The following is a 13,316-nucleotide window of genomic DNA, read 5'->3' as shown; positions in this document are numbered from 1 at the left end:
GACATATTTTTCCCCTTCTCCACCTTTTCAAGCAGTCCCCTATACCGCTGGCGTGCTGTTAGGACACGGTGGAGGAGACATCAGTATACATTCTGCAGGTCAATTCACCACTTCGCCGTCTGTGTCGCTGTATCCCATGCCTCCAAAATGTACGTACGCCTGAGTCAGCGATAGCTTACCGGCGCTCACATCACCGTTAGGTTCATTTTTATAGATCGTAAACTTTGCGTGGGAAAAGGCGTACGCCAGTTTCAGGCCATGTTTATATGCATACGTAACGGTTATGAATGAGACGATGGTGTGGTGGTTCTTAATACTTTAAACAGTTTAAGACTGCTTAAAAAGTATGACATGAAGGTTATCTTCACTTGTTTAATACATATTTGATGCTTGAACACGCCCTGACCGTCATGTCAGAGGAAAGATGGCTGCCATGGAACTTTGTGTTTAAAAATAAACATTTACGTCTGAGAGTCCTTTCTAGAACAGAATCCTCAGATTGTTTCATTGTGACATAAATGGAACACAGAGGTCACAAAACCCTCAGAGTCCACTCAGATCTTCATAACCACTCTGAGCAGTCTCATCATCAGTCGGTATTTTACAAACCTTTACTTTTCTGTACGTAGTTTAACTACAGCGATGGATAAACGCTTTAACAACAAAGCTCAAAATCCAAGGAGGAGCAGAAATCTGGAGGCACCCTGCAGCACCCTGCAAGACTCTGCTTCCATGTTTGAGTCTGGAGTCCAGGAGGATAAAATGTCTCAGCTGATGGAAGAAAATGCTCATTTAAGAGAGCAACTCCGGGATGTCGAGTACCAGCAGCAAATTAATTACAGCAGATATGTAGCTGCAGATAAGAAAGCTGCAAAGCTGAAGACCCAGCTGAACAAGGCTCGCTCCGATCTGCTCAACACAGAGAATAAAGCTGCAGCTTTTGAGCGCGAACTTGAGATGGCAAAGCAGAAAATGAAGCAGCAAAGCGTCAACACCACTGCAGCCGATCAGTGCACCCAGGCTGAGGAGAAAGACGCCTCACAGCTGATCCTTCAGCTGCAGACAGCTCATGAAGATCTGGAGAAATGCACCCTCAAACTTCAGTCCAATGAAGACTTGAAGGAAGAGGATGAGCAAGAGCACCACCAGAAGGTCCGGGCTCTGAAGTCGGGCATCCTGAGCCTCGGTGTGAAGCTGCAGCAGGAACAGACTGCTTTAATGAAGAAACACACAACAATGAATCCCTGCACCTCAGAAGAAGACGGCAGCAGCCAGCGGAGCCAGTCTGCTCAGGACAAAGAGGTGGAGAAGATTAACTTCCACCTGCAGACGCTCCAAATTGATCTTCTGAACCAGGCCCTGAGTCTGAAAACAGTTTGCAAGGAGAAGAAAGCTCCAAACAAATATCAGTGGGTCAGAACCCACCGGGAACAGGAGCAGCAGACTGACAAGCTGGACGAGAGAGCAGAGAGTCAGAGAGCCGCCGATGTGGAGAAAGATCTGCAAAGGATCAAGGAGGAGGCTCAGACCGAGCTCGAAAGGTCCCGCGCCTCCTTCACAGCCGATCTAGAGAGCCTCAAACAGGTCAACGCTGAGTTAGCTGCAGCCCAAAATAAAGCCGAAGAGAAGCTCCGGCTCCGGCAGAAGGAGTGGCAGGAAGAGAAGAGCTCCCTCTTAGAGGCCTTTCAGCTCCTCCACAAAACCCTGAAGGAGAAGGAGGAGAAGTGGACGGAGAAGGAGAGCTACATGGTCTACAGGATGGATGAGCTGGAGAGCAAGATGGAGGATATGTTAGAGAAGAAAGCAGAGAAGAAGAGAGGCTGGCTGAGACGAATGTTCACCTGCTCCAGCTCCAAATAACCCCGTCTGTACCCTGTCACCTGCACTAAAACATGTCAACTACAATGTGCATGTAAAGAAATATATAAATAAACAAAAAAAATGATCAGTGCATTCATGTTTCATGTCTGTAGAGAATTGTAAGAGGCATTTTCAGTCAATGTATAAGTGTGCAGGATTACAGCAGTGTCACTGCTTCATATGGTTTCCAATTACTTTGATATAGTTAAGAAATATTTCTGATAGGTAAAGGGAATTTTTTTTATTAATTCTAACTCGTACTGCGCTTAATTTAAGGTGGAAATAAAATGTGATGAACTAAAAAGGTTTCAACTCATCGCTGAAGTCAAAAGTTGTTTCTTGAAGGTGTGACCTGCGGCATTAAAGGCTTTGAGTAGTCAGAAGACTTGAAAAGCTCTATATGCTCAAGTCATGGGGGGGCAAAAATACTTTTTAATACAGCATGCATTGCACATTCACTTTTTCCTCAAATACAAACACACTGAAGTCGGAAGAACGGCCTCCCAACTCAGAAACTGGGACCATCCGAGGAGCGCCTGAATACAGCATACGATTGGCCATTTGCAAAATTTCCTGCTGCAGGCTTAATTTTTCGACTTCATGAAATACCATTTAATTTTGGATTTGTCAGTTAAATGTGGCTTTTATTAAGAGTAGGGTTGTCAAACAAATCCATTTATTAATCACATTTCTAATTGCATGTTTGAAATCCAATTATTTTGCATTTTAAAATAAAAATTGTTAGGCTTTAATTTTGAAATGTACTGTCTTAAGATGAGAGTACTTTACTTACAGTGTGCTTTTATTTTGAAATAAAGTAACTCCCTATCTGTAGAGTGAAGGTTAGGACATGAAGTTAAGCCCAGAAACAGGAAGTGGTTAGGAATCCCAAACTGAGGTCAAACAGCTCAAAGGAACGGTAACAAAGGTCAATGTGTGATGTCATAATGTCAATGTATGATGTCATAAGTTGGATATTACTTTGGACTCGTCAGCTGAACTGTCTGAGAGTTTGTTAAAGTGAAATGAGACATTCAAAGATGCAGCAGTGTCCTTCTTTTACATCAGACTACAGGGAGACACTGAAGATGACTATCTACGGTTAGACTGAAGGGACAAAATAACAGGAGATCAATCGTGTTTTTTTTTTTATGTATGCATCAGTTTTGGATCTTTATTAATCATGTTTAAGTGGTTAATACTGACAGCCCTCATGGAGAGTAATGAGACACCTGGTATTTTAAAAGTTTTTACAGTGTACCTGCTTGGAGCTGCTGTCTGCAGGCCTTCATCCGCCACCCCCCCACCCCCACCCCACAGCATCACCTGAGCTGATCCACGCATCTCTACAGGGGAGGAGTTCGATACCCAGCACACACACTTACACACACGCACACGCGCACACGCGCACACACACACAATTAGGCCCAGGTAAACACACACTAGTTGCCCTTACGCCTGGAGCTACTACTTGGATTGTGTGTGTGTGTGTGTGTGTGTGTGTGTGTGTGTGTGTGTGTGTGTGTGTGTGTGTGTGTGTGTGTGTGTGTGTGTGCAGTACATCCCGGGGAGATCAGTATCAATCAGGCTGTGAAGCAAACATCGCAGTCATTCATCAATCCATAATGCTGCTGCCTCTTTGCCCTCTAACCGTTACTACAAACAGAGTAATATGATGTCTGTCCGGACTGGACTGTGCATCATGAACGAGTAAACAACTTGAAAACATCATTCTGATCATAAACATTTCACCTGTTCACCAAATCCAGTGTGAGGAGACAGAGGAGACATGAGCTGCAGCAGGACAGACCAAACATCAATGAAAGAATGACAAAGACAAAGTGAGAAGAAGTGGAAGGAAATGAGACAGGTGAGAGATGAGCTCAAATCATTTATTTATAAAAGTGTCAGGGTTGAAAGGAACAGGCACTTTACATGAATACTGGTCATCCACAAGAACCCATATGGGACACTCGTTTCTTTCAGCCTTCCCAAACCTCGTGTCAAATTTGATTGTGGACTAACGAGTCCCGCTCAGATCATCTGTCAATAACACACTGTGCTCGCTCTGAGACAGCGTGCGTGTGTAGAGCTTAATAATGGATGATCATTTTAACTTTTAATGCACGTCGAGACGGAGAAGGAGTCCCCCTTTAATTTAGCACCAGGCCAGCAGTCTGGCTGGGTGCAGTGAGTGTGAGTGTGTATTTATGGCAGTGGTTCCTGTGGTGATGAGGGTCGTCATTAAACAACTGCACACCGTATGAACCAGCTGTTCATTAAACCCCCCCGACCACTGACTTCATTTTGATTCCACATTCACGACTCTTCTGACACGAGCTGAACATGCTTCTGCTTCTTGCTTTCATTTCCATGAGAACTGTTTTGCACATTTTGTTCATCTTATTCAAGGTGCGAAAATGTAATAGGTGAACAAAGACGTCTCTTTTTCTCTCTGAATTAAAGAGCAGAGTCTCTCAGAGGTGAGAAGACTTGAATACAAACGACTCTCCTGCGACAGTGTCCAAGCCGCTTCAAATCTGCACCTTCTTTGACTTTGCATGCAAGCAACACATGAATTCTCATAAATGATGCCAAGGCCGCACTCTATCATCTTTGAATTCATTATCAAATATTGAAGAGCGCTTTATATGTTTCACTCTCAAGTGTCAGAATAACTGATGTCCCAATACTTGCCTCATGCCCTGCAGGGATGGTTGAGTCACTCAGAGAGGACAGGGACAGTGCAGTGAATCGTCCAGGCGCTTTATAAGCCCGTCACTGACACAAAGACTCATAAACAGTGATGTGGCCCTGCAGAGCCGAGCGAGTGCAACAACATGCAAGCCTCTCTCTCTCTCTCTTTCTCTCTCTCTCTCTCTCTCTCTCTCTCTCTCTCTCTCTCTCTCTCTCTCTCTCTCTCTCTCTCTCTCTCTCTCTCTCTCTCTCTCTCTCTCTCGCACACACCTGTCTTTCTATCTTTGTGAGGACAGGGGAAAAAAAATACCCCAACTCTTTAGCTCCGGTGCCTTAATCTAACACAGTTAACTCATCCCTCTCCTCAGCTGCAGGAAGGAATAAAAGAAGTCGTTTATCTTTTTATTATAGAGAATATCAATGCATATACCTTTAAAAAAAAAAAAAAGCCCTGCTGGCAGCAGATGTGGGAAGATATTGAATCCTGATCTTATTAGATTTTAACCATCCTTATGAAACCATAAACCATGATATCTCATTTTTTACACAGACGGGTGTCGTCACATTTGAACCAGTTCTGGAGCTGAAACATGAGACAATTTAAATGATGGAATTTGTGTGTAACTTTCTCAATTACTAATTAAATATTTCAGTCATTTTTGGAGAAAAGGGTCAAACAGTGTTGGAGGCGCAGAAGGCCTAGCAGTTACGCGCCTTATTGTAAATGGTAAATGGACTTGAGCTTATATAGCGCTTTTCTAGTCTTCCGACTACTCAAAGCGCTTTTACACCGCAGGTCACACCTACACATTCACACCCTTTCACACACTGATGGTAGTGATCGCTATGTAGTATCATCCATCAGAAGTAACTAATCCCATTCATACACCACCACTGAAGCGGTGGGAGCAATTCAGGGTTAAGTGTCTTGCCTGGTCTGAATTATTATAATTGTGAATAACTCTTGTCCTTCATCAAATCAAAACTGATGAGTCATCAACACATTCACCCCCCCCGTTCAGTGTGTGTCCATCGAGACATGAGCTAATCAGACCGGTTTGGTTTTTGAACCAGGCTGTAAACATGTTAATCTCTGCTGTAAAAACAGGCTTTTTAGAATGGATTGAGTGTATGTGACTTCCTGTGCTTCTGCAGTCAACCTCTAGTGGACACTCGAGGAACTGAAGGATTTAACACTTCAGCATCGGCTTCCTTATCTCTCCCATTTCCTACACTTTCCACTGTCCTGTCCAACTTAAGGCAAAAAGCCCAAAGAAAAATGTGTATTATTTTTAAGTTTGAAATTCAATTTTTGGGATCTGGGTTAAGGTTAGACACAATTTGAAGTCATCACCAAAAACGCAGTGACATTTTGATGGGCATTATCTATCGTGTCACATTTCAGAAAATAACGTTTTGTTATCGAGAGGAAAAAGGTCAAATTCACACTAGGGCTGCCAATGTTAACACGTTGACTCGTGTCATTAATCTAGAGACCTAGACGTGGGTCATTATTTTTCTACAAGTCATTTAGCAGACGCTTTTGTCCAAGGCGACATTCATCTGAGAGGAAGTGTCAACCCAAATAAATAATTTGACTTTCTCGCTTCATATTGCAAATTTACAAGGAGCTTCATTCACCTTAATTATACTTTAAACAGATTAAATTGTGATAAGAAACCGTGATTCAGACTCACATCAGAGATAGTGAGAGTGAGACCTCATAATACCGAGCAGCAGACGTCGACCTAGCGGGTCATTACGGACTGAAAGTAATGAAATGTCTGTCTCCGCTCCTCTCGCAAGTCACGCCCCAATCGAGTCATTCTCAGCATGTGGAGATGCAGTAAATGGTAAATGGACTGTGTCTTCCGACTACTCAAAGCGCTTTTACACCACCTGTCACACCCACCCATTCTCACCCTTTCACACACTGAGGGTAGTGCTCGCTATGTAGTATCATCAGAAGTAACTAATCCCATTCATACACCACCACTGAAGCAGCGGGAGCAATTCAGGGTTAAGTGTCTTGCCCAAGGACACATCAGACATGTTTCTCAGCTGGGGATCAAACCCTCGACCTTCTGGTTGAGAGGTGACAACTCTACCAACTGAGCCACAGCCGTAGTAGATGCATCGGGCATTGTAATCGGGCAATCTGACTACAATACTTTAGATTGAGAATATGCACACTTTTAACAGCAAGAAAAAGAGGCTCCTTCTGTTGGACTTGTTTATTGTCTTTACTCCTCACCCAGAACTTCCACCAGATACAGTAATGGTCCACTGAACATACGCTAATGAACATAAGTTGGGGTTAGGGCTAGACACAAGCTCAAGTCGTCACCGAAGACGCAGGGAGCTTTTGATCATTGAAACATAAATGGGTTTTAAAAGGATTTTAAATACATAAATATTTTTGCTCGGTCACCCATGAGTTCATGCCTTTTCACGCACGCACACACACACACACACGCACACACACACGCACGCACACACACACGCGCACACGTGCACACACACACACACTGTATTCTCTTACAAAAGTCGAGCCTTATAAATTCAGCAGCTCAGCTCTGTGCAGGCACTACAAAGAGACAACATAGCCCTCGTCTTACACGTCCTGATTTTATCATTCTGCTCCTCGCCGTTATTGGTCGGGAGATGGTATACATTTGTGAACTTCTGACCCCGGTACATGTCAGGGTGCAGCCTCAGATCATCTAATAAGTCAAAGTCTTCAAAGGGAAACTTTTGTAAGTACCACATCCCAGGATTCCTAATTCTGACTTCACTTTCACATATTTGACAATAACTTCCTCTTTCAGCACGCTCTCTTTATTCTCTTGCTCACCAGCATACACTTCTGTTTTCTCATTGCTGACTTCATCTGGTTTTTGTTTTGCCTTATTTATCCCAAATCGAATACTTGTTGTTCTGGTGGGAGCATTTATCATTCATAATGTGCCCATGGCCGCTGTGTCAGTCCTGACTCACCTGTGGTCTGATGTCCCAGCATGCAGTCAGAGACAGACTCTGCACGCTGAGCTCTTTTTTAAAGTCTGCTGTTAATGAAACATAAAGATTAAAACAGCTGTAGATCTCCTGATCAGAGCTTCAAACCACCGCCTCACACTGATGTCATTTCAAGACTTAAATGCCACAAGGGGGCTCTAAATGAAAACAATAATGATGACGTCGAGGCTGGCGGAGAATCAAGGGAGTGATTCTCTCTGCTACTCCACCACACCCCCAATGGAAACGAACTTAGAGTTGACCGTAGTCATGACGACCAGGCAAATCCAACCCGAAGAAGATTGACGAGCTGATGTATCAGAGTATAAATTACATGACGTTTTTATCACAGCACATACAGCAACAGTACGGCAGCTTTCAGTAGCAGCTCACGCTTCCTTATGTAGCGGTATGTGTATAAAACTACACATTTTTCTGGCTTTGATAACTGTTGGAAATATTTGAGGTAATGTAAATACTCTATAAAAAAAGAATTAACATACTTTTAGTCCATTTTTAATGTAATTTAGGTATTTTAGTGTACAAATTCTACATATTATTCCTTTAAAAATGGGAATCATTGGCTACAACACTAAAGATAGATTTGCAAACACTTAAACCTTACTGGTTTAAAGTGAATTATAGCCAGGGGCAGAGCAAGGTTTCTCCCAGCATCCATTACTATTCCTTCCAGTAACGTTTAGCCTCAGAACAAACCTCCTCATTAAAGCGTGTTATAATAGAAACCACATTATTGAGCTTTCTCTCATACTAAACGGTCACATTAATCAGACATTAGTGATCAAAGGTAACTACATAGATGCATTTTCTAGATTACATGCTGAATTATGGTCACTGCTTTAGCACATTAAAGTGAGAAAAGAAGCTCTGGATTATCTCTAAATGTTAGTCCTGCAGGTTGATATGAAGATACAGGACATGTGGCTGCATGGTAAAAAGATTGAAAGCGTTTGTAGGGCTGCCAATCGGGGGATTTTTTCACTCCAGAGGATGTAAAACAGCAAGCTGGAGTGTTTTGCTCCAGCTGAATGCTTTCACATTTTTAAATACCCGATGGACAGAATAGTGCGGCCAAAGGAAACGTTTATTTTTGGAGTTATTGGCACAAAGATGCTGCTGTGAATAACTCAAATGTTTTTGCATTTTTGTCGATGAACCTGTTTGATGCCTTTTTTGGTTCATTGTTTCCAGAAGTGTATAACATAAACATAATAACATAAAGCAATGCATGTGTTGTACTGTTATATGTTGAAGAGGTAACCGTGCTCTTGCCTGGTAAGTCCTGGAGCAGTGGGAGTGCAGGCCATGCAGAAGGGAATGAGGAGGGGTGACAATCGTGCTTCAGCACAGTGAGGGGACAACTTTGCCGATTGTGAGTGCATCATTAGTGTTGTCTTATGTTGTATGCTGATTGTTGGCTGGATGTTTGTATGTTTTTACTGCTGACTGCAGAACATGTTACCCTCACAGGGAGAATAAAGACAACCTTAAACATTAAACCTTCAAACCTCGGACCACAGAAAACCTGCCATGTTTGTCTATGTGATTGGTGTCACCTGTGTTGTATCAAAACTCCAACTTCAACCTCTAAACTCTGGATCAGTGATACTCAACCCGAGGCTCTAGGGCCACATTTTAGGTCTCTTTTATGGCACTACTTGAAGAAAAAAATCCAAAGTAATTATTTAAAAAAGGGAAACATTGTCAGCAGAAATTATTCTTTGCACTTCATATTTTTCTGGCTCTTGCAGAAATTGGTCAATGTGACTCTTAAGTCTAACAAGGCTGAGTACCACTGCTCTAGATATTAAGTTGAGTCCTTTGAATGGAGTCCTTTCGACCTCACCCTAACCCTTACATTAAAGAGCAGGACAATAAGAAGAGCTTTCACTTCAGAGGTTCTTGTTGCTGTAGGTGAACCCTGACCACAGATCCAAAATAAAGTGCACAGTGTGGACACATTCAGGGGGATTCGGGAAAAACAGAAACATACACAGAAAAGTGGAAGGTAAGGCAAAAAAAAAAGACATCAAGCGAGTAAAATGGTCGGATGGTGGGATATAAAATAAGTTGGCGAGATAAAGAAAATAAGGCTGAGCGTGAAATTGACTTCAGAGCGAAACACTGGAAGAGACAGGGGACACAGAGGTGATGAGAAATACAGAAACACACATAAAGAAACTGTGAAATTGTTTCTCAAGAGGACTTCAGCTTCCCTGTGAATCTTAAATTAACACATTCAATGATTCCCTTCCTGCTCCTCTGATTTCAGCAAACTCCCGTGGAGAAATCGCTTCCTGGTACAACTCCAGAGATCAATACGGGGACTAGATGTGTGAATGTAGATTTCACAGAGCCGAGCAGGGGTGCAGAACAGATAAAAGAGTGGAAGTCACAGACGAAACCACACGAAATGAAAGAATTATACAACAAATCAAAAAATACAACAGGATGAAAATCAATGAGTGGAACAAAAAAAAAACAAGGTGGAGATAAAAACCTACAAGACAAACCATAAAACCATGACGGAGATGATGATGGCGCTTGTTACCACAGGTAAAAGAGGACGTAGTCCACATAGCTACCTAGAAACGCCAGCACACAGATGCTGATGGCGAACATGGAGCTGAGGCTCAGGCTGTTGCCGTCCTCATTGTGGAACATGGCGAGCGTCACTTCGCAGTGGCGTCCCCGGTATCCCTCGCTGCAGAGGCACGTGTAGCGGGACGGGGAGTGAGCCACACAGGTGCCGTGGCGGCAGGGCCGGCTGGCGCACAGCGTGTAGACACACACCTTTCCCACGGAGCTCTCTTTGGTCAGGTGGCCTGCGGGGCACCTGTGCAGAGACGACACAAAGGGGTGTAAAAGCAAAGCCAAGAGACACTCAGGAAGCCGCCAGATAAAAGCGGTGCTGAATTCTGCAGAATTGTGAAACCTAAGCTGACAGTGAAACTCTCAATCCCTCAGGAGTTACACCTCTTATTTCAGATTCAAGGATATGCTCTTTGAACGTTACACAGTGGCAGCTGTTCTCCAACAGAGAAAAAACAAGACAGTGAGATTGGCTCTGCAGTAGTACTCCCACAGTATATTTGTACATGAACTATGCCCTGAATATCCCCTCCCCCTGCCCCCCCCTCTCTCTCTCTGCTCTGTATCCTGAGGCTGTGCTGCAATCACAGAAGGTGGATATCCAGCCACAGCGAGAAGTCTCACACTGATTTGGCACCCTCAAATCAAAGCCAGGAGTGGTCCCGCGGAGTTAAAAGGGACAGTCAACACTCTGACGGGAGCTTCTGTTAAGCACTGTTTACACAATATGACACACACACACACACACACACACACACACACACACACACACACACACACACACACACACACACACACACACACACACACACACACACACACACACACACACACACACACACACACACACACACACACACACACACACACACACACACACTCTGTCACAGGCTGAACGCTGCCGAGCTGCCATCTGCTGGACGCTCTCATTTCAAGTGTGCACAAACTCTGGTCGTCCATGATACAGATTCTTTTCTGCACCAATTGATCCTGACATGGTTAGTTTTCTTTTTTTTTGTACGTAAAAGTTAGAAAGTCACATGTAATGATTTATTAACATCAAGAGTTGAGATTCAGTAGGTGGTTATAAATGTGCATTTAGGTCTGAATGCTGTGAATGCCGACCTGATGACTTACAGTAAGAACATCAAGTACATCAGGTACCAGCCTCTAGGGGTGTGAATCTTTTAATATCTTACGATTCGATTCAAACCGGTTACTGATTCACAAAACATTCCCTGTGTGTTACAAAGTCATGCTTTACTGATTTTATCAGCTGATTCTAAAAGTGTAAACACACAGAGGAAGTTTGAAGCTTGATCTGAAGGGAAGACGTTTCTTCATTTCTAAACTTGAACTTACGAGAAATGTAAGCCTCTGTGGATCATTGTTTGTCTACACACAATTTCTTTATGCAATCTGCAGGTTGAGAGCTGGTGTTACTGATGTGATCATGAGTTAGTCTTCTGTATGCTAGTGTTGTAGTCAAGACCACACTAAACAAGACCGAGATAAAACCGAGACCAGAGTGCTCTGAGACCGAGACAAGACCAAGACAATAAATATCACTGAAAAATCTTCATCTTGTGAGCAGGGGGCGTGTCACTCACTTAGACCATGACACCGGGAAGGTTGCGGCCATAACCGGGGGATAAAAATCTAACAAATACAAATTAATTTACGGTATTGCTTCCTTTGGAAAGAGGAGACCGAGACCTTCAAAAAGTGGTCTTGAGACCAAGTCCGTTTCAAGTACTACAACACTGCAGTTCTGCATGCAGCCCTTGTCTCTGGATGTGTGCGTGTAGATATGTGGTTATCTGCTCTCTTTATTTTCCGCACCTGCACTCGTGATGTCTCCAGAGATCCACGCAGACCAGCGGAGGAGAGCACTGATGTTTCCTGCAGGCGTCAGACGAGCAGCCCAAAGTGACGCCCTGCGAAGTGACCACCTGGAGACCCTCCGAGGGCTGCTCCCCATCCAGGGGGACGGAGCGGCCGTTAAACCTCAAGTCTCGCAAACAGCCTGATGGAAAGGCGAAATAAAAACAGAAAGAAAGAGAGGCGAGGACGAGTAAAAACACAGAGTTTACAACGTGAAAAAGACACTTTTCGACACCAGACCTCAGGCGAAATCTTTTATGGACACGTTTACTCCCAGCTCTAATATACAGACACACATGCATCAGTAAACAGACACACCTGCAGAGCAGCAGAGCAACACACACACACACACACACACACACACACACACACACAAGCTCTCATGCATGCAAACAGCCAAACAGCCTGAGGCTAAGCTGTCAGCGTGGACTTCTTTTTTCGCTGGATATTTTCTCAGCTGGTTAGTTTGCTCTCTCTGTGGGAAGCATGAGCTCTAACACATCATTTAAACACAGATCAGTGGCGCTGACTCGCTCTCTCTCATGCTGCCGCTAACTAAGGGATCCAAACACCTGTGGGCATGCGATGAAATGTGAAAGCATCAGCAAGTGGTAATGAAAAACACTAAATGATTGATGTCCGTCAACTTTAGGAAGCACACAGGGTAACAGAGAGTCAACTCGTGTCTGTTAATTCATTCACCCACCGAGGAAGCTCCGGTTGTGTCCCGAGGGAAAAGAGTTTCCTAACATCACGGCCGAGGAGTCGATGATGATCTCCTGACTCTGCCCGGGTGAGAAGGTGACCTCCCGCCGCCCGCCGCCTCCATCCAGTCTCAGGGTGAACTCTCGGCCGTACCGGTCCAGCTCAACCTGGTGCCACTCTCCATCAGTAAGGCGATGGTGGGGCAGCGTCACGTTGAAGTCTCCGTCTCCGAGGTTGTAGAAAACAGCCAGCAGACCCTGAATCACCTGAGAAACAGAGTGAAGCTGATTGTTTAGCTTTGAAACAGACAGGAGGAAATAGAAGAAACAATAAAGACGTTTTGTGTTTTTGGCCGAGCTCCAGATGTGAACTCTATCTGCTGCAGGACCACATAAGGAGGACGTCTGCACGGCTGAGCAACACAAGCTGCTTTGTTTTGTCATCAGCTGCAGAGATGCTCGTTGAATCAGTGTGAATTTCATGGCTTATAAGGGATGCGTGAATACAACTGTAGAACGGGGTGACACAAATTCTAAAGCGGC

At 44.0% G+C, this 13,316-nt stretch overlaps 1 protein-coding gene across 1 annotated transcript in view; it reads right to left on the bottom strand.

Annotated features, from left to right (window-relative positions):
- The window catches only part of LOC109988318 (neural-cadherin-like), a 111,175-nt gene that overhangs the window by 4,317 nt on the left and 93,542 nt on the right, over window positions 1–13,316 (bottom strand). The window contains exons 29-31 of the mRNA XM_020639767.3: window positions 12,776–13,040; window positions 12,028–12,211; window positions 10,179–10,429 (exon numbers count right to left, since the gene is read on the bottom strand). Coding sequence (XP_020495423.2) covers window positions 10,179–10,429; window positions 12,028–12,211; window positions 12,776–13,040 — 700 coding nt within the window. The remainder of the gene's footprint in view (window positions 1–10,178; window positions 10,430–12,027; window positions 12,212–12,775; window positions 13,041–13,316) is intronic.

This window comes from Labrus bergylta, chromosome 7 (genome assembly GCF_963930695.1).
Source record: "Labrus bergylta chromosome 7, fLabBer1.1, whole genome shotgun sequence".
NCBI classification, from domain to species: Eukaryota; Metazoa; Chordata; class Actinopteri; order Labriformes; family Labridae; genus Labrus; species Labrus bergylta.
Note: the sequence above shows the minus strand (reverse complement) of the source record. Positions and strands in the feature narration are given on the sequence as shown.